The following is a 21,127-nucleotide window of genomic DNA, read 5'->3' as shown; positions in this document are numbered from 1 at the left end:
GATTGCATGCAGGTGATAGTTGGAATATAAGGTCCTTCCAGCAAAATAAGTGAGCACTAGAGATATGAAAACAGAATTGATATTTAAAAGAAAAGTGTCAACATAAATGAGTCCTAGAGGAAGGCTGAAACTTGATGATTTTAAGTTTGATGGATTTAGTATTGGGAAATCCATAGAATTATAGACATTAGGGCTGAAAGGAATGTGATGGGTCATATCACAGCCTCTAGACTTAGAGCAGGCTAATCTTCTAGACGCAGATTGTTCCTTTTTCAGGAAATATTTTTTCCTTTTATTTGAACATGTTCCTTAATGTTGACCTTTTTTTATGTACTTGAAGCATTGTAGTTTTAATTTGTCTATAAAGAAATTTAAAAAAAATTCCACTTGCTTTTCTGATGCATCTATGTAAAAAGATTAGCTTATAGAAGACGCCATTTTCTGATGGAAAATATTTGTTTAAAGTTGGGAGATCTGGATTAGAACTATCAAGAGGGAGTCAAGACTCCTGGGTTGCTTTTGGGTTCTGCTTGACTTGGTGCATGAACTTGGACGAGTTATGTTGCCTGTCAATGGTTCAGCTCTCTTATTTGTAACATGGGAAAAATTCTTCACCACCTCAGAATAGCACTATTAAAATTAATTGGTTTTAATGTGTTTTGATATTCTGTGATGAAAGGTGCCAACAGAAAATATTAATGTCAGTTGATTTTTCAGACTTAGTGTGTGAAGTGGCAAAAATGTTCATTAAAATGAAACGTCAATGCTAAATGTACACTTTCTAACAATGTCTGAGAAATAAATTTGTGTGTTGATAGACAACATGTAATAAAATAAAATACTTATAGGCCTATGTCTAGGTCTTGTTTTGTATTACTTATAGGCCTATGTCTAGGTCTTGTTTTGTATTACTTATACATATATAAGGACCTGAGTGCACTAAGTACCTTGTAGGATTAGCCCCTTGTAAAGAAAGGCTAATGTTGGAGTGTGGGTGTAGAAGAATTGGATCACCATTTCTGTGATTCCATTGTATCCACTGGTAGTTACAGGATGTTGTCTACAGTGCATGCTAAGTCATATTTAACACTGAGCTGATACTTATAACTCTTCACAGTTGTGTTCTAAAATGACATAATTTGCTAGTAAAGACAAGCCCTAAAAAGTGTCATAGAAGCTCTAAGACTTTGTGTCAGGGGGATCCTGTCCTCTTCAGCTATCAGCACTCTAAATTTGTACAGGAGAAATGAAGTATAATAAGGTAATTACTGCCTTCCAGTGGCTGCCAGTTTTTTAATAACTATAAAGTTTTGTTAGTGAAACTTTAGTTTTACTAATCACGTCATTGCTTCCCAGGTAGAAAGTAATTGTTTTATGTTGTGATTATACTTTGCTAACATTTCCTTTTAGTTCCTCAAAGGCAAAACCCTAATAAAATCTAAAGACAGTAAGTCTCTAATAGTGACTTTCTTTTCTATATTTTGTAAAATATCTTACTGACTTTGAAGTTTTCATGCCCATTTCTTTATTTTCTGGTAGGTGGACAGGCACGTGGACCTCCTGCAAATTGCTAAAGAAACAGATGGATTTTCAGGAAGTGATTTGAAAGAAATGTGTCGTGATGCAGCACTCCTGTGCGTCCGGGAATATGTTAATTCTACACGTGAAGAAAGGTGCTTCTTGGTGTTTGTATTATGGCTGCGAGACTGAGACTGAGCCCCCTTTGTGCTAGACACTACAAATAATTATGTCTTCAGTTTTAATGTTAAGAAGGAGCTTTAAAAACAAAACAAATGATGGAAACCAGTGGTGGTTTTTCTCTACACCAATCCTCACTCCACACACACAAATTCAGTGAATAAATCACTTCATTTTGGTTATGGATGTAATCAGGATTTTGTTGAAAATTACTTCAGTACTATTGGGAAATATTATGGTAAAAGATGAACACACAAGATGGGGCATAACTTTATTGATTTTAATGGGACTGTTCATGTGCATAAAGTTACACTGTGTATAATGTTTGGAGGATCGGTCCCCGTGTGTAATCATAGGCTGTAAATGTGGCTACTTGAATTATACAGGTTCCAGTCATGCACCCCCTGCATTTCCCAAAGCACTAAACGATACATTCTAATGTAAAGGTTCCGTTGCCTCTGTTACAGGATCACTGCCCTCAAGCTTACTTTTGTATGTCCTTAAATCCAAATCCAAGGTGAGCTTGAGTGCTACATTTCATGGTTTAGTATTGAAAAGTGAACAAAAAACATTTGATGTGTTTAGTTGGAAAACTAATTCTCCATATATATAAAAACCAGAAATTAGTGAACAGTAAGTAGTCCAGAGTTTCCTTAAAAAATTACAGCTAAACAACATTTTATAAGAGCCAAACTAGATTGTCAAATGGGTTTCTTTCCTGTTGAATGAGTTCCTTATTTTAGTGTTCACAACTTTAGAACTTTTTTTAACAATACAGTAAGGTACCTAAAGAGGAACCCACACACCCTTGTGTTGCATAGACCTTGATCCTGTGTTACATTATGTAATTCCAGAACTTTGCAGCAAGTAATAGCTCTTGTGAACACTTCTCTCCTACCCCTGGTTAGGTCAGTTACATCCGTTGATATAGCCAGACATTATCTATTGAGTGTTCTGTAGTTTCTGGCACTGTATGTATAGCTGAGGATTATTTTACAGCATGTAAATCAGATTAATTATGTAACATTTGAATCACTGTTGGGTTTTTTGTTTTTTTTTTAAAGCAATGATGAGGATGAAATTCGGCCAGTGCAACAGCAGGATCTGCACAGGGCAATTGAGAAGATGAGGAAGTCAAAAGATGCAACACTTCAGAATGTTTTGATGCATGTTAGTTTAGACTAAGACTAAACAGTGTGTTTGCAGTTTCTGATGTGGCCTAGTTTGGTGACTTGCGCTGTAATCAGTTAGTTAAAATGAGTGTGGGGGGAGGGATATTCTTTCAATAAGGGAGTTAAATGTTTCATTTCCAGAGGGGTTTTATACACTGAATTCTAAATTATTGAAATCTGGTAATCTTACAGAAATAGATGTGGTCTACAGCTCATGAAGTGGAACAATATAGTCCAGTCCAAGAGTGAATGCTTGTGTTTTGTCCAAGTACCAATACGTTGTAGTGGCCTTAAAGTAGGTTCTAAGCTGATGCATGTTTTTGAGGGGAAGTGGAAAATGATTGAATACCAGTTCATGTATATATGTATGAACGTGTGTGTGTTTATATTAAGTGTATATATCCACACATTTTTTATATATAGACATAATCTGTAGATAAGTTGAATATGGAAAATCTTTTTTTACTTAATTACTGAATGAAATTAAATCAGAAGATGTATAGATTAAAAGACTCTGTTGTATTCAATGCACATTTACCTTTTTTTCTTTTAGAAACTTATGCAAAAGGCAGAAATTCTGTTTGAATTGAAATTTTATTTTACAACTTTGAAGTATTGGTGACTTTCACATTGATGTTTTAAGTCTACATTCAGTAGAGGTAGCAAACTAATGCATAAATGTTTGAATATTTTTCATTTTTTATGAAATCCTGATATTAGGCTTTTTTTTTTTTTTTTTACATTTTTCCTCTCTGAGTTGAGTGAATAACCTTGCTAACTGGTCTTTCATTAAACCCTCCATGTTCTAATTCCCTAAAAAATGTGGCTCTGATTTATTATACACTAATCAGGGGTTCTGTTGTTATGACTTCATTTTCTTTAGAAAATGAAGTCATGTTTCAGAGTAGCAGCCGTGTTAGTCTGTATTCGCAAAAAGAAAAGGAGTACTTGTGGCACCTTAGAGACTAACCAGTTTATTTGAGCATAACTCAAATGCATCCGATGAAGTGAGCTGTAGCTCACGAAAGCTTATGCTCAAATAAATTGGTTAGTCTCTAAGGTGCCACTAGTACTCCTTTTCTTTTTTAGAAAATATACTTCAACATCTTTACAGGATGCTATGAATTATCACAAGCTTTATTTTAACTTGGAGGGGGAAGTATATTTTGTGGTGGTTTTCTTTGTTTCCTCATACACTAAATTTGCAAAGCTGAGAAACTCGACCTGGGTCTCCCAGTCATTGTGAATTAGCAATGTTAAACTGTTGCCCACAAGTACAGTAGAACAAATCTATATAAGAGATCGATAATGTAAGATGTAAAACTTTTCCAAGCTTAATATTGTTTAAACAAAGTGTACCTTTATTTTTTATAGCTGCACTATGAATTGTTCACTAATTAAGTGCATATATACTTCCTAACCTAACGGCCAGGATGTTCAGACCTAAGTATGTTACGGACAACCAGCATATGCTACTGATAAGAGGAAAGTTAAATAAGCACTGAAAACAAGTTAAAAATAAGATGAAGAAATTTGAACCACCCACCCTAGGATATAAAGGGCTAAAAATGGAAATTCCATCAAAAGTTTATAACCACTGTATTTTATAATATGTGTAAAGTCCCTTTTCTCTGAGAACTTCTTCGGTGAACCCTGTTATATATCAGCTGTTCAAAAGATGTTACTTTGACTCAGCAACTCATTTTCCCACCCCCTCCTCTCAAAGATTGCCTTTCTCCAGTATAATGTTGGTTTCCTTTTTGACACTGGAAAGCTCTAGGGTAAATGCACATAGCTTTCAATCATAGTGGGAAAGGGAAATGAGATTATGCCACAGTAAAGAACACTAATTTGGGGTATTTGGCATTTTAATCTCAAGTATTTCAAGTATAGAAAAATCAAACAATAGTTGAGGAGATCCAATAACAGAGAATTATATCCTTTTTAAAAGAATTCCTCCTATGGGAAGGGGAGCTCTTCAGTCCTTAAGAAAAAAAAACAGAACCAGCAGTGAGAGAATTTGTAAACATCTACAAGAAAAGCAGCAGGGATTTATAAAGGAACAAATGACAGGCAAATTTAGTTGTTCTTGAATTTTTATTAAATTTGTGGATGAGGAAAATGCAGCAGAAGTAATATAGTTTTAGTGAAGCATTAGGTACTGTGATCTCCCCCCCCCCCCCCCATTACCTTACATACAGTAACACTCAGCATATTAAAATTAACTTCTGTGGTTTTAGAATCAGTTCAAATTGCATGTATTATGACCACTTATTACTAAATGTAGATAAACTTACATTAGTAATCCATTTTAGCAAAGCACTTAAATAAATACATGCTTAACCTTAAACCTCTGGGTACTCTAAATAGCTGAGCAGTCCCATTGATTTCAATTAAAGTTAAGCACGATTATATGCTTTTGCTGAACCAGGCCCTTTTGGACCCAGTGGTTTGTTTTTCCCTGTCCCCTTGAACATGATACTGTGTGATGTGTGTTTGATTTCATTTAGGTCTCTTCCTACTCCACTCAGTAACCATCATAGCTTCAGTAGTAGTCTGTAGCTAAAAGACTGATCAAATGATCTAGTCTAGAAGGAAATCCTGGTGTCTTCTTTTCACAAGGACCTTGCTATTCAGTGAAGGATTCATATAGATCAGTGGTTTTCAACTTTTCTTTTTCCATTTGCAGATTCCTAAAAAATTTCAAATGGAGGCGTGGACACCTGTGGAAGTCTTAAACAGTCTCTGGACCCCCAGGGCTCCATCAATCACAGAGTGAAAACCACTGATATAGATCTCTGGAGAACACCACTTGAATTGCCCTTCTGCTATTTAAGTTTCTCTTTCAGAGTATGCTTGAACTTCAGCTTTTTCCTCCTGTATGTGGGAGTAAGAGTAGGGACAACAATTCACCCAAACTAGGTACACAAATAAGCAGGGGATCATGGTGCCTGAAGTGTATCAGCTCATCCTCTGAGCAGAAAGTGGTTTACTCTTAACCGTTCACTTACCAGGACTTTTGAAAATTTAGTCCCTGTGGTTGGTGCTGAGTGCTTCACCATCTAGCCATGAGCAACTTTCCCACAAATTTGCACTTCTCAATGACCTAGAGGGGAGCCCTTCATGGTGGGATTTTTCCTCACCCAGCTCTGAGGGCAAAATACCACTTGGAGTCCTGATTGGAGCAATTCTATGTCTTTGTGTACCTGTTTGGGAAGAAAGTAGAGTTCTGAGATTATAGCCTTCTCTTGTGTGGCCATGACCGATGATACTCTTGCAGCCACCATTCAGCCTTCATTAGGTGAAGGTACACACTTGCAGCTGGTCAGTTTCAGGGTAGGGGTACTTCGGGTTTCCTCACCACTTCCAAACTCACACCAGCATCTGTGCATAATGCTTTCTGCCATACCTGGTGGGCCAGAAGAATCTATCCTCTCCTGGCAGATGATGACCTGGCCTCAGTTACATCATCACTTCCTGTCTGGGTTACTGCAATACAACTGTAGCTGGCCATGAAGCTCTTAGGAAACTCCAACTAGCACACAATGCTGCAGGGCAGCTCCTCAGTAATGCTGGCTATTCTAAGCCCCTCAAACCTGGCCTCTGCTCTCTACACTGGCTTCCCATAAAATATTAAGTTGAAGGTTTTTGTCCTTTTCTTCAATATACTCAGTGTCTTGGGCCTGGATATCTAAAGGTGCCCAAAGCTTCAGGAGAACTGTAGTCTACAACTGTTCCTTGGCCATAATGGAGTTGTCCACCATAAGGGTAAAGTTCATGCATGCAGGAGACCAAACTTTCTCAGGGCTAGTTCTAGACTAGAATGAACTTTCATAAATACTAATGACCATCACAAACCTCACCACCGCAAGGTGCACTACTTCAAGCTACCTTTGACCTGCCTCTTCTTACACACACTAACGTGCACATTAAAAAAAGTAAAATGTTAAAGTGCCATAACACTACACTGCACACACAATTTTGCCCAACTGCTCGGTAAAGGATGAGAGCAAGAACAAACCACGTGACAGATATTGGTTACATTATTTAAACTTATTACAGGAAGGTGCTTGGAACAGTGAGGAGGGTGGTATAAGACCCTCACTTGAATCCCAATTACTTGATTCCTTCACCTTGGTGGTAGCAATTTTTTTTTTCACATCAACCGCTTCTACAAGAGGGGAGTGAAGATTTCCACTTCTCCATTTTATTCCTGCTTTATAGGGAAGTGGATCCCAGCAGCATGTAGGTGCTCACAGGTTAGAGTCTGAAAACTGAGCAAACCAGATAGCCCCAAATTGCTTTTTATATCTGATGTGGGGTTGATGTAGTTACTAAGAAGTTGGAAATAGTGTGGCCTATGTGTGGGGTATTTTTTAACTAAAATGCCTGCATACCTATGTTAATCCTCATGCTGGAACCATGCTATAAGAAAGTAATAAGGCATGGATAGTTCAGGAAACTGGCTGTAATAGGTTCTGCTGGTATTGATCCAATAAGTTTCTAGCATAGTTTCAGTGGCTACTCTCCCATGCTTGCCAAACCCCTGGAGATTAGAAGGCCAGGAGTAGCATGGCAGTGGAGAACTCATGTAAATTCAATGCTGACAGTCTGCATTCCCTTACAGGTAAGTTTCGATGTGAATACATTTCAGAAAGCAAAAAAAGGTTATAAAAAAAATTCACAAAATGACAAGCAAATATTTAGACATAGAAATATATATTTGTACTAAAAGTGAATGTTTAATAACAGAGTATCGCATTCAGATTATGAATCATGAGATGCATCAGTCAAGGCACAAATTCCAGTCTTGTCTTTAATAAATATACTATAAAAATACTAGTGAATGGACTCAAATTATTCCTTTAAAATAGTGTAGTAAATTGTTTTGCTGTAACCATTTGGGTTTACTGCTTTTTCACAGACCACTTGTTTGTTTTAAGGTTAAAAAAATGCAACACCACTTTTTAAAATATCAAATATTAATTAAAGTCACAGTATTACTTTTGTCTTTCAGGTCCCTGCCAGAGGGCCTGAATATAAAAGGCACTATTGTTTAATATATTTTTAGCTTCCTGTGTTACATTTGTAGTATTTAATTTCTTGAGGTATAATGCAACTTTTGGTTCCTTACTCTAGATTTTTAAAAGCAATAAGAAGGCTGGAAATATTTGAAAAGTAAAATGTTTTGAAATAACATTTTGAATTGCTTCTGTAATTATGTGCATTGCACAATGGGCACAGCAAAACAATTTCACTTAATTATATATTTTACTAAACTAAATTACAAGCAGAAGCATGATTGTTTTACTATGTATAGATCTTTTTACAATTATAACTGCAAAATGAGAAGAATGCTAATTTCATTTTCAACACCTTTTAACCAGTTTTTGGACACCCATTAAAGTATTCTGAGATATATATAAAAATCTGCAAGATCAGAGACTGAAATCACTCACATTAATTCCTACAATAACTGTGTATATTTTCCCTAGAAAATGAATAACACAATATCATGTTCATGGAGGTAATAAGCTCCTACAGGTCTCCAGTAAATACCAACCATTACTTCAGCAGCTCTCATATGCTTTCTTCTTCCTAGAAGCCCATGAAAGTAGATAGAACACGCTCCAAAGCCTAAGTCAACAGATTTGGGCCTATTTGAGCCACTAGGGAAGTACAGTAACTCCTCACTTAACATTGTAGTTATGTTCCTGAAAAATGCGACTTTAAGTGAAACAATGTTAAGCAAATCCAAGCTTGGTTGAGGTGGTGGAGTCAGAGGGTGGGATATTGCCTTACTGCTAAATGATGAACCAACAATTGGCTGAGCCCTCAAGGGTTAACCCATGGTTGTTAATGTAGCCTCAGACTCTACAAGGCAGCACAAATGGAGGGAGGGGAGACAGCCTGGCAGACAGAGACACACCCTGTGTGTGAGAGAGAGAGAGAGAGAGATGTGCATTGCCCCTTTAAGTATGCTTACACCACTCTTAAGTACACTACCTTGTTAAGTTAATCAGCAAGCTGAGACCGCAGCAGCTACTGCCAGGAAGCTTCCTCTGTCCTGAGCCCTGGCATGTCTTCACCCCCCCCGCCCTGCTCAATGGAGATGGGGTAAGCGGGGTGCAGGAGCGGGGGGGGGAGGGGGACACCCTGACATTAGCCCCCCTTTCCTCCCCACCAGCAAGCAGGAGGCTCTGGAGAGCAGCTCCAAGGCAGAGGGCAGGAGCAGCGCACGGCAGTGGGGGGCCGGACAGCTGAACTGCTGGCAATTGATAGCCTGCTGGGCAGCTGCCGCACAGGGAACTTAGGGGAGCGGGGAGCTGATAGGGGGACTGCCGGTCCACCCTGGTTCCAAGCCCCCACCAGCTAGCGCCAACGGGCTGCTCTTCCTGCCAGCAGTGGACAAAACAGGCGGCTGCCAAACAACGTTATAAGGGAGGATTGAGCAACTTTAAACGAGCATGTTCCCTAATTGATCAGCAACATAACAATGAAACAATGTTAACCAGGACAACTTTAAGTGAGGAGTTACTGCAGTGAGTTACAAAGTCTAGGCCTGGGTCCCCACATGGACAACCTGCTAACAGTTCCTTCTCTTCTAGACTGAGGGGTCTCCAGTGTACACAATGCCTCTGCTGACTACAAATATGGCAAGTGCAGGGAAGATGAAAGCCAACAACCTCAATATCACCCAAAAACACAATGGCAGCTAATGCAGATTGGAAGATTAGTACAGTGTGTGCATGGTGAGCCTGCTTCCCCAGTGATCAGCCACATCCTGCACCAGCTTACATTTCCAGATGGATTTATGGTGCAGCTCTCAGAAGAGTTCACTTTAGTAATCACAAGGTGGCAAACACGAAGTGATCACAGAAGCCACACTCATGTCCAAAAGAAACTTGTTGCAACCTCCTAACCAGATACAGATGTGGGGAAAAAACCATCAACATCCCCGTCTAATAGCACCTGGAGATCCTAGCCCCCAGCTTATCCCCGGAAGCAACAACAGGCAACACACACACACTCTCCATTAAGGAGGCACGTACAATTCACCATATTTTCCCATCTGCCATTTTCATTACTGTTTTTTCTAGATAGAGCTTCAGCCAGCTGTTCCTGACCCACGCCCCAGTCTCTGGCAGACAGTGATAAAACAAATGGGCCTTATTTCTTTCCTCTCTTTAGAACAGCAGTAAGCTGCAACATGATGGGCATTAATAGGCTGTTGATCCATGACTTTTGTACATTATGGGCATGAAACTGATGGGAGAGTGTCTTCTTCCATACTCTGTTAATGCACAGCCTGGAGGGGTTTACTGCAGTTACAGTAAATATGCATAATTTGAAAAACAAATGTTTAAAGCTAATCTTTCAGAAGGACAAAGTGTGTGTGTGGGGGGGTGGGGGGGAGCTATCCTTCCTATATGGAAAGCATAAGCAAGGGAACATGTGTTAAACACTACATCTAAAATTTTTACTGTATAGCAAAATCAGTTTTTCTAGCTCTGTCAATGACACCTTTCCCAAACCTCCTGGAGCCAAAATGGCCTTTCCAAAACAGGTTGTGGCCAGTTTGTTTCCTTTTTCTATTGGAAACTGGAAGCATTATATTTGACTAAATTAGCTTTTATTATAGAAAAGAGGGTAGAAAGTGGCAAGAAAGAGGCGCTAGCTTGACATTCTAGGGTGTGAAGAGACTATTTTAAACTGTCCCCACCTAAACTTGGCCTCTTTATTCAATAAGCTGAACTCGGATCCTGATTCTCAAATAACATACACCAGTGTAAATCAAAAATAACCCCACTGTGGTCAGTGGCATTACACTGGTACAAAACAGATGAAGTGAGAGTAGTCTAAGGGCCTCATGCAGCTCCTAGTACAGCTTCCTGCAATCAAAGCAGGCCAGCTCCCCCGCAGTTCTGGGTGGGGAGGGAAAGTGCCACTGGGAGCCCTCAATGCAGGACTCAAAAGTTAAAGCACCACTTCTCCCAACCTCACCCTGGCACTCAAGCTGGGCTGATTTAAAATTGTGTCTTTTATGTAGAAAGCTAAACTTGGAGCTGCAATAAAGCTTAGTTCAGTTTCTTGACTGAAAAGTCCAAGTTTAAGTAGGAGGCATTAGAAAGAGAGGGGTGTGTGGTGGACAACAGAAACCCAGATATGTGCTAAAGAAAATCCTTCTGCCCATTGCAGAAGATGGGCTTCTTAAGGAATAAGGGAAATATAGTAAATCATTTCTTTCCTATTTCCAGTTTGTAACTGATTTAAAGAGCATAAGAGATATGTAACTACATCCTGGCTGTAAGGTCAAACTGTGTACCTTTGGGGATTGGTGTACCACTAGGACATCACTAAAGATGTCCAGCTGGTCAGTCTTAATATGGCTTTGGACAATCATCCAAATAAATAACAGACCGGCTGCTGCTCCCTTTGAGGTTGAAAGGAAAATTCCCAATAATTTAGTGGGAGAAGGGCCAGGCCCAAAATACATACATTCAAAAACAATTTGACCCTATTAGAAAATGTTCTAACCTATCATTAGGATATTGAAAATGCAAATTAAGTGATCTGTAATACAGTAAAATCAATCAAGAGCTCACTCTTAATACCCATATTTCTGAGGAAAAGTAGAATTAATATTTTTTTTCCAGTGATTTGTAGTATTCAGTTAAGACTTTCCAAGCTTTTGGGGCCATGAACCCATCAGGTGGATTTTCGCCTTCTCGAGCAAGCTTCCTCATGCGTGTTCCAGAGATGAAGTCAAATTCATCGTGCCTACCACAGAACAGATATATGGATGAAATCAGTAAATTTAGTCTCCTTAAGTGCATCAAAGCCAAATCTTTTCAAATTTATTTTTTCTGCTATCCTCAGAATTTAATCTGAAAATTGCGATGTCTTCACTAACTCTGTAAGCACTAATGGCACAAATTTTTATCTACATGTGCAAATTTACCAGCAGCAATAAGAAGCAACGGGACCTCTATTAAAAGGACCTCTATTTTCACTATTACATTATATTATTAAATGTAAAATACTTTTCTAAAAATAAGGAGAAGTATTTCTACTGTTTCCTAAATGTTGTTGTTTCTTAAACTTTTTGGTGAAAATCAAGCATAGCGTTAGTTTCATATGTGCTAACTCCTTTGTCTGGGTGTTGTGTCCTGTGCTGGCAGGCAAACAGACTCCTCACATAGGTGTTTTCATCCCTCAGTTCTTTTATTTCATTTACAGCCAAGTTATCTAAAATACTACAAAATTTTTCCTTTCTTCTGCTAAACTTCAACCCTTAAGAAATCCTTTAAATATTAAGTATTATTTAAATATAATATGGGCTACTTTAAAGCAGATCATCATTCACTGTGTTACCTTTCTGGATTGTAAAAAATCATGGCCTTTTTTACTTTATTGTATGCTGCAACTCTGAAGGGAATGATTTCCACAGAGGCCAAGCCTGGTGCCATGCTAAGGACCTTCCCTCCTTGTGTGGGCTCATACAAATCTTTCTTGGTCTCTGGATGGGGCATGCCTGCAGGGTCTCGGCCCACAATGTAGAAATTGGCTCCAGCGATCATTCGAGCCCTACAGTGCCACTGAACCTGTGAAGGTGCAACACAAATACCATTATTTAAATGCAGGCCGACACTTGACACAGCATGTCAATATTTTTGTCTTGCTTTAATAAAAAATGTTTAAAAGCTAGGCAATGTCTTTATTTGGACAAGCATGAAAAGAATGACACTCTTCAGCTGGCTATTTGTTGTTTCTGGTTATAGATTTACCCACTTCACTTTCATCTACCACTGCTTTCACTTCCTCTACTTAAATAAAATGAAATTGGTCTAAAATTAAATTTCTGCAAAGGATGCATCTAGTGGAAATTGTACAGCGAGAAACTGATTTTGTTCTGTTTTTTACGGCTGTAAGAATACATGAGATCATTTGTTCTCTCTCTGTCTGATCACAGAACTCCTTAAATGAAATGATGCATGAAAACTGAGAGGCCATAACTGAAAAAGGCTGAAGAGTGAACACTTTACAAGTCTCTTTATTTACTAATAGTTGAATATATGCCATAACTTAAGTATGGCTGGCTGGATAATTGGGGCCTCTTGTGAAATGGGAAAGACTAGGGCATCCTTAATTACTTTAATATGAATTCCTCTCTCTATTGGGACCACCAAGAACTGACTGCCATAGTCTTGATTACGTGTGAGAGTTGCCCCAGCCTCTCCAGGAGGCCAGACAGATCACCCCAGCGAGGCCTAGAATCCCAGAGGTGCAAAGGTAAAGTAAAGCCACCTTTGCACCTCAGACCTCTCTTGAGTTGTCTGTCCTGCAAGGGGCAGCACAGAATGTGGCTGGATATATATATACTCTCTGTGCCTCACAGTCTGTACACTGTCTCTGCTCAGCTATATTCCCTTCGCTTTTGTCACCCTCTCAATATTTAAATAGAAATTGAGACAGTCCATCTTCAGTAAAAAATGTATAACCACCAAACGTCCTGCACCCCTGGGGTGCTGTGTAAATAATGCTAGTATTACTGAAATTACTAGTTTAAAAGGCTAAGTAATTCCCCCAGAAATAAATTACTATTCCTTTCTCTCAGGATTTATATAATATTGTAGTTCTATTTCCTAGTTATTTAATAGCCACGAGGCACAAACTTTTGTAAAAGCTCATGTGAAAGGAAGAGGCTGAAGGTTCCTACACTGCAGCCAAGTGACTGCCCAGCTGAGACAGGTATATGCTGCACGAGCAGATGAAACTGTGAGGAAAGTTCTGATTCCTTCGTGCTTTTATCCTAACCTCCACATTTGCCTACCTCAGGATATTTATTCCTTAGCTTTAGGGAAAGAATTACTGGGGAAAATTGAAGTAATGAATGTCCATGACCAGAAACTCCCAAAGGAGTGGAAATTAATAAGGAGTCAAAAGCCCAGTTACCCATTACATCTCCACCATGCCTTGTGTAGCCTTCACCTTCAGCACAGGCCGGTTCTATAAGCAGTCACTGCCAACGTGGACCTCTCAGGAGATAGTGCCACAGGTTTATCTATAGCAGTTCCACTGCCTCCAAATAAAGTGTCCAGCACAAAATGAGTAGAGGGGGGAAGCAGGAACGGAAGGCAGATAGACTGAGTGGTGGGCACTACAAAGTAAAGAATTTACACCCTGCAAGCGGGTAGGAATGAGAACAGACCTACTGGGGGAATTCAGATGGCTCAGGGTAGAAGGAGGGAAAACTCATGGGAGACTTAACAAGTTGCCAGTACTTATGGAGGCCCAGATGGCAGACCTTGGTATTTCTGTGAGGTCTAGCCTTTTTAAAATTTGAACCCCTGGCTAATGTGATGATAAAACAAAGGTGCATTCATGTGGTGAACACTGAAGGAAATATGTAAACATATTGTATGACTATTAAAAAGTCCCTCATTCCCTGATGCTTTGGGGGATAGCACAGGTTCTCAAAGACGAGTGGGACAGTTTTATCATTTAGGAAGTCTGCTTTTAGATTACTTTGGTAAAAAGTTGTATTTATATATTTGTATCAAATTAAGCTACAACATAGACCGGCACAAGCGGGGAAAAATGTAAGTAACTATATGAAAATGATTGCCTGAAACATAGCTCAATAAAAATGGCTCTTATGTACTCCCTGTTTTTCAGTCATGTGTGTTTAGGTTATGTCCAGATTACCAGGTTGCAGACCCAGTACAGCAAAATCTAATCTGATGATTATTGAAGCAAAATTTACAGCTGGACTTTTTCAGATATTGGTCTGATCTTTTAATCCTGTCAATTAGCAAATCTTATCGGACTTGTACTGTAAGCAGAATTGATATGGAAGCTACTGATGAAGAATGAATAGGGTACCTCAGATGTCACTTACTATGTCAGTTCTCTGAATAAAGCCATATTTATGGATTTAAAATTCTGTGAATACTTCAAGGTGTTGGTTGTTACTTAAGAAATACATTACCTCTGTTGGACCAGCATACAACATGGGAGAGGGGAAGATTGCAACAATAGTTGACTTTGGGTCTAGGACATGTTCCTCAAGCACGGCTGCATGCTGCTTCATTCGCCACGCTAGCGGCACATCATCCTCTTTGGTCCAGCCTCCCAGAGGGTGAAGCAGAAGCACAGGATGTTTGTAACCTCTTTCCAGCAGATGGCTTTTGGTGTCCTGCATGAGCAGAGCATGACCATTGTGGACAGGGTTGCGCAGCTGAAATGCGAATATGGCATCTAAGCAAGAAAGATTCAGAACAGTGTCATAAGTCTGATAAGATGATTAACAATGGCACTAACCTGAACACCTAACAGGAAGTACATTTATACACTATGTAAGTTATGAGCATCAAATTATGACAACCTCTACTGTTTATGTTCCCTGATATTATTATTTGTATGAATGATCTGTATTACCATAGTGCCTAGGAGCCCTAGTTATGGACCAGAATCCCATTGTGCTAGGTGCTGCACAAACACAGAACAAGAAAACAAAATAAGCAACTTTATCTTCACGTGGAATGGTTGCTACAATATTTAAATTACATATGTATTATTCCTCTTAAATGCTCTGTGATATCTTTTCATTGTGCACATTTTCTCCGAGGTTGATCTTGGTTATATCATCCTACTCTGGCCAATGTATTTTTCACCTTCTCATTAGAAAGTGTATTTCCAATCATCCTCTAAACTTCACTTCTGAAAATATTTGTTTGTTTGTTTTCAAAGTTCAATAAAATGCTTAGGGAGTTTGGAAAATCTACAGTAAAAGCACCCACCTTCTAAAACAAGGTCAAATTTGTTATGCAGAGTTGTAGGTGACTTGTGGAACTTCTCTCCCCAGTGTGGACATGTTTTGGTGATTGGTCTCAGGATAAAAGCCCAAGATATGCACCTTAAGAAACTTAAACCTGCCTTCATCAAACACCACCAGAGAAGTAGATTGCATCATGGAACAGGCCACCCAAATACCCCAAGAGAACCTGCTTCAATAAAGCGAAAAAAAAGCTCCCCCAACCACACACCCCAACTTGTCACTTGGTACCCCCACACTGGAACTGTACTCCACACTGTAATTAAACAACTACAACCCACACTTGATGGGGACTACATCCTGAAAATGTTTCCTGAACCTCCTCTTTTGGCCTTCAAACAACCCCCGAACCTCAACAAGCATTTCATAAGATGCAAGTTCCCCACCAACCAGGACACAACCCAAAGCAGCACCACACCCTGCCAGAACAACAGATGCAAAACCTGCTGACATATCTTCACTGCTATGATGATCGATCCTCCCCTCCCCCCGCAACACACCTTTCAAGTTCCGTGGGTTCTACACATGCATATCACAACACGGGATGTGCCTCATCCATTGAACTAAATGCCCCAGTAATAACTATGTGGGTGAAATGAGACAAACACTACGCTCTCAAACGAACTCACACAGAAAAATGTTAAAAGACAAAAACACTATCACTCATGGGTGAACTCTTTTCACAAAATGATCACTCCATATCTGCCCTCTCAAATCTGCCCAACATTTTCAAAAGATAAGCCTGGGAGCCTAAATAATTTTGGTAAACATTAAAAATCACAGACTGAAGAGAGACACCAGATTTATGGCTTATTACAACCATCTGTAACCTACTAATCCCTATTTTTTGTCCTATGACTGCAGAGGTGTTAATGGGCCACTTCATCTTGAAATGGCCCCTTAGGATATGTGTTAACTACTTAGGCTAAATAATCTGTTCCACCTTGTATTTAGCTGTGACACTCTGATTATGTCTACACTGCAATTAAAAACCCACAGCTGGCCCATGCCAGTTGACTCCGGCTTGTGGGGTTTGGGCAAAGAGACTATTTAATTGTGATGTGGGTATTTGGGTTTGGGCTGCAGCTCGGGCTCTAGGGCCCTGCGAGGTGGGAGAGTTCCAGAACTCAGGCTGCAGCCCGAGCCTGAACATCTACACTGCAATTAAACAGCCCTGCGAGCCCGAGCCAGCCAGGATCAGCCACGGGTGTGTGTCACTGCACTGTAGACATATCCTCTGAGTACCTTTCCCAGACCCGATGAAGAGCTCTGTGTAGCTCAAAAGCTTGTCTCTCACACTAAGAGAAGTTGGTCCAATAAAGACATTACCTCACCCATCTAGTCTCTCTAATGTTGGTGAAGCCTTCCAGGAACTAACACAATGGAGCTTCAATATAGCGACAGGTTTCAGAGTAGCAGCCGTGTTAGTCTGTATTCGCAAAAAGAAAAGGAGTACTTGTGGCACCTTAGAGACTAACCAATTTATTTGAGCATAAGCTCTCGTGAGCTACAGCTCACTTCATCGGATGCATAAAGTGGAAAGTACAGTGAGCAGATTTTATATATACATATAGACCATGAAAAAATATACATTGTAAGGAGAGTGATCACTTAAGATGAGCTATTACCAGCAGGAGAGTGGGGTGGGGGGAGAGAAAACCTTTTGAAGTGATAATCAAGGTGGGCCATTTCCAGCACATTTCCAGGAGTTAACAAGAACGTCTGAGGAACAGTGCCGGGGGGGGGGGGGGGGGAAATAAACAAGGGGAACTAGACAAGCCATTTACAACACACACTTTGCTTCTCTACAAAAGAAAAAAGGACACTAAATTATCTAAACTACTACATGCCACAAGGGGCCACAGCAATGGTTCCCTTAACCCACCCAGCAATATTGTTAATCTATCCAACTATACTCTTAACCCAGCAGAAGAATCTGTCCTATCTCAGGCCTCTCCTTCTGCCCCTCCACCCCCACGAACATGATACAGTTCTGTAGTGACCTAGAATCCTATTTTCAACGTCTCCGACTCAAGGAATATTTCCAACACACCTCTGAACAACATACTAATCCACAGAGACCTTCCTACCAACACTACAAAAAGAAGGATTCTAGGTGGACTCCTCCTGAAGGTCGAAACAGCAGACTGGACTTCTACATAGAGTGCTTCCGCCGACGTGCACGGGCTGAAATTGTGGAAAAGCAGCATCACTTGCCCCATAACCTCAGCCGTGCAGAACACAATGACATCCACAGCCTCAGAAACAACTCTGACATCATAATCAAAAAGGCTGACAAAGGAGGTGCTGTTGTCATCATGAATAGGTCGGAATATGAACAAGAGGCTGCTCAGCAGCTCTCCAACACCACTTTCTACAAGCCATTACCCTCTGATCCCACTGAGAGTTACCAAAAGAAACTACAGCATTTGCTCAAGAAACTCCCTGAAAAAGCACAAGAACAAATCCGCACAGACACACCCCTGGAACCCCAACCTGGGATATTCTATCTGCTACCCAAGATCCATAAACCTGGATCCATAAATCCTGGGCGCCCCATCATCTCAGGCATTGGCACCCTGACAGCAGGATTGTCTGGCTATGTAGACTCCCTCCTCAGGCCCTACGCTACCAGCACTCCCAGCTGTCTTCGAGACACCACCACTTTGAGACAGATTGAGGAAACTACAATCCATCGGTGATCTTCCTGAAAACACCATCCTGGCCACTATGGATGTAGAGGCCCTCTACACCAACATTCCACACAAAGATGGACTACAAGCCATCAGGAACACTATCCCCGATAATGTCACGGCAAACCTGGTGGCTGAACTTTGTGACTTTGTCCTCACCCACAGATATTTCACATTTGGGGACAATGTATATCTTCAAATCAGCGGCACTGCTATGGGTACCAGCATGGCCCCACAGTATGCCAACATTTTTATGGCTGACTTAGAACAACGCTTCCTCAGCTCTCGTCCCCTAATGCCCCTACTCTACTTGCACTATATTGATGACATCTTCATCATCTGGACCCATGGAAAAGAAGCCCTTGAGGAATTCCACCATGATTTCAACAATTTCCATCCAACCATCAACCTCAGCCTGGACCAGTCCACACAAGAGATCCACTTCCTGGACACTACAGTGCTAATAAGCGATGGTCACATAAACACCACCCTATACCGGAAACCTACTGACTGCTATTCCTACCTACATGCCTCCAGCTTTCACCCAGACCACACCACACGATCCATTGTCTACAGCCAAGCTCTGCGATACAACCGCATTTGCTCCAACCCCTCAGACAGAGACAAACACCTACAAGATCTCTATCAAGTGTTCTTACAACTACAATACCCACCTGCTGAAGTGAAGAAACAGATTGACAGAGCCAGAAGAGTACCCAGAAGTCACCTACTACAGGACAGGCCCAACAAAGAAAATAACAGAACGCCACTAGCCGTCACCTTCAGCCCCCAACTAAAACCTCTCCAACGCATCATCAAGGATCTACAACCTATCCTGAAGGACGACCCATCACTCTCACAAATCTTGGGAGACAGGCCAGTCCTTGCCTACAGACAGCCCCCCAACCTGAAGCAAATACTCACCAGCAACCACACACCACACAACAGAACCACTAACCCAGGAACCTATCCTTGCAACAAAGCCCGTTGCCAACTGTGTCCACATATCTATTCAGGGGACACCATCATAGGGCCTAATCACATCAGCCACACTATCAGAGTCTCGTTCACCTGCACATCTACCAATGTACATTGGGCAAACTGGACAGTCTCTATGTAAAAGAATAAACGCACACATATCAGATGTCAAGAATTATAACATTCATAAACCAGTCAGAGAACACGTCAATCTTTCTGGTCACTCGATTTCTGATCTCAAAGTGACTATCCTTCAACAAATAAACTTCGAAAACAGACTCCAACGAGAGACTGCTGAATTGGAATTAATTTGCAAATTGGATACAATTAACTTAGACTTGAATAGAGACTGGGAGTGGTTGAGTCATTATACAAAGTGAAACTATTTCCCCTTGTTTATTCCTCCCCCCTCCCCCCCGCCTCCTGTTCCTCAGATGTTCTTGTTAACTCCTGGAAATGTGCTGGAAATGGCCCACCTTGATTATCACTTCAAAAGGTTTTCTCTCCCCCCACCCCACTCTCCTGCTGGTAATAGCTCATCTTAAGTGATCACTCTCCTTACAATGTATATTTTTTCATGGTCTGTGTGTATATATAAAATCTGCTCACTGTACTTTCCACTTTATGCATCCAATGAAGTGAGCTGTAGCTCACGAAAGCTTATGCTCAAATAAATTGGTTAGTCTCTAAGGTGCCACAAGTACTCCTTTTCTTTCTTCAATATAGCAACACTCTTCATCTGCCAAGAAAGTTCTGTCTTGTGGGTGTCACAGGTTCCATCCTCTCCCCCTTTTTATTTGGGGTGACAACAGATCTCAGTGGCAGGAAGAAAGTGAGGTCAGCTGTTATGGTGCTCCCTGTTTAACCAGGGAGGCAAGTGTAGGGGAAAAATCAGACTGAATTTGGTACAAATAGCATGCCTTTCCATGACAAGCCTGTGATTTCCAGTGAAGCCTCAACTATATAGTACTAATATATTATTATTTGTATTAATAAGAATATTTTCTATCTACACTATGATGAGAAAACTGCAAAGCCCTTGAAGTTATTTATTATTAGATGCAGAAATTTAGAAGAAAAGATTAAACCAAGCCTTATATTTAGATCTACAATATGATTTCATTTTTGGGCTGATCATAAAGAGAACTGTTAACTATTCTGTGATGGGTTGGATCACAGAAACCCCCTGGGAGTTGCCACCTGATGTGCCAAGACTACTTCTGCTCCTGCTTTCCTCCCCTGTCAGCTTAGGACTTCAGTGTCCTGCCTAGTTTGAGCCAGACCCACTAGCCTGCTGCAAACCCAGACCCAGGTCTGAACCACGTCCCCTAACAGCTGTAGGCTTAACTGAAAGCAATTTAAGAAGTGTTCCTGCCTTTAACACTCAGATGCCCAACTCCCAATGGGGTCCAAACCCCAAATAAATCCATTTTACCCTGTATAAAGCTTATACAGGGTAAAATCATAAATTGTTCACCCTCTATAACACTGATAGAAAGGTATGCACAGATGTTTGCACCTCTCCCTCCCCAGGTATTAATACATACTCTGTGTTAATTAATAAGTGATTTTATTAAATACAGAAAGTAGGATTTAAGTGGTTCTAAGTAGTAACTGACAGAACAAAGCGAATTACCAAGCAAAATAAAATAAAACAAAACACCGCAAGTCTAAGTCTAGTATAGTAATAAAACTGAATACAGATAAAATCTCACCCTTAGAGATGTTTCAATATATTTCTTTCACAG

At 40.3% G+C, this 21,127-nt stretch overlaps 2 protein-coding genes across 5 annotated transcripts in view; one reads left to right on the top strand and one right to left on the bottom strand.

Moving 5' to 3' along the window:
- The window catches only part of ATAD1 (ATPase family AAA domain containing 1), a 31,668-nt gene extending 28,251 nt beyond the window's left edge, over positions 1-3,417 (top strand). For 2 of the 4 annotated variants that reach the window (XM_074959023.1, XM_074959024.1), the window contains exons 9-10: positions 1,540-1,673; positions 2,763-3,417. In XM_074959023.1, coding sequence (XP_074815124.1) covers positions 1,540-1,673; positions 2,763-2,883 — 255 coding nt within the window. In that variant the 3' untranslated portion in view covers positions 2,884-3,417. The remainder of the gene's footprint in view (positions 1-1,539; positions 1,674-2,762) is intronic. The other 2 variants (XM_074959022.1, XM_074959021.1) reach the window with 2 other exon arrangements.
- Positions 3,418-7,600: 4,183 nt separating this feature from the next.
- The window catches only part of PAPSS2 (3'-phosphoadenosine 5'-phosphosulfate synthase 2), an 84,347-nt gene continuing 70,820 nt past the window's right edge, over positions 7,601-21,127 (bottom strand). Inside the window, exons 10-12 of the mRNA XM_074959020.1 lie at positions 14,863-15,131; positions 12,246-12,475; positions 7,601-11,651 (exon numbers count right to left, since the gene is read on the bottom strand). Of these exons, the coding sequence (XP_074815121.1) occupies positions 11,510-11,651; positions 12,246-12,475; positions 14,863-15,131 (641 nt within the window). The 3' untranslated portion in view covers positions 7,601-11,509. The remainder of the gene's footprint in view (positions 11,652-12,245; positions 12,476-14,862; positions 15,132-21,127) is intronic.

The sequence above is a fragment of the Natator depressus genome, chromosome 7 (assembly GCF_965152275.1).
Source record: "Natator depressus isolate rNatDep1 chromosome 7, rNatDep2.hap1, whole genome shotgun sequence".
NCBI lineage: Eukaryota > Metazoa > Chordata > Testudines > Cheloniidae > Natator > Natator depressus.
The sequence above is the reverse complement of the archived record's forward strand: the minus strand, read 5'-3'. Positions and strand labels throughout refer to the sequence as shown.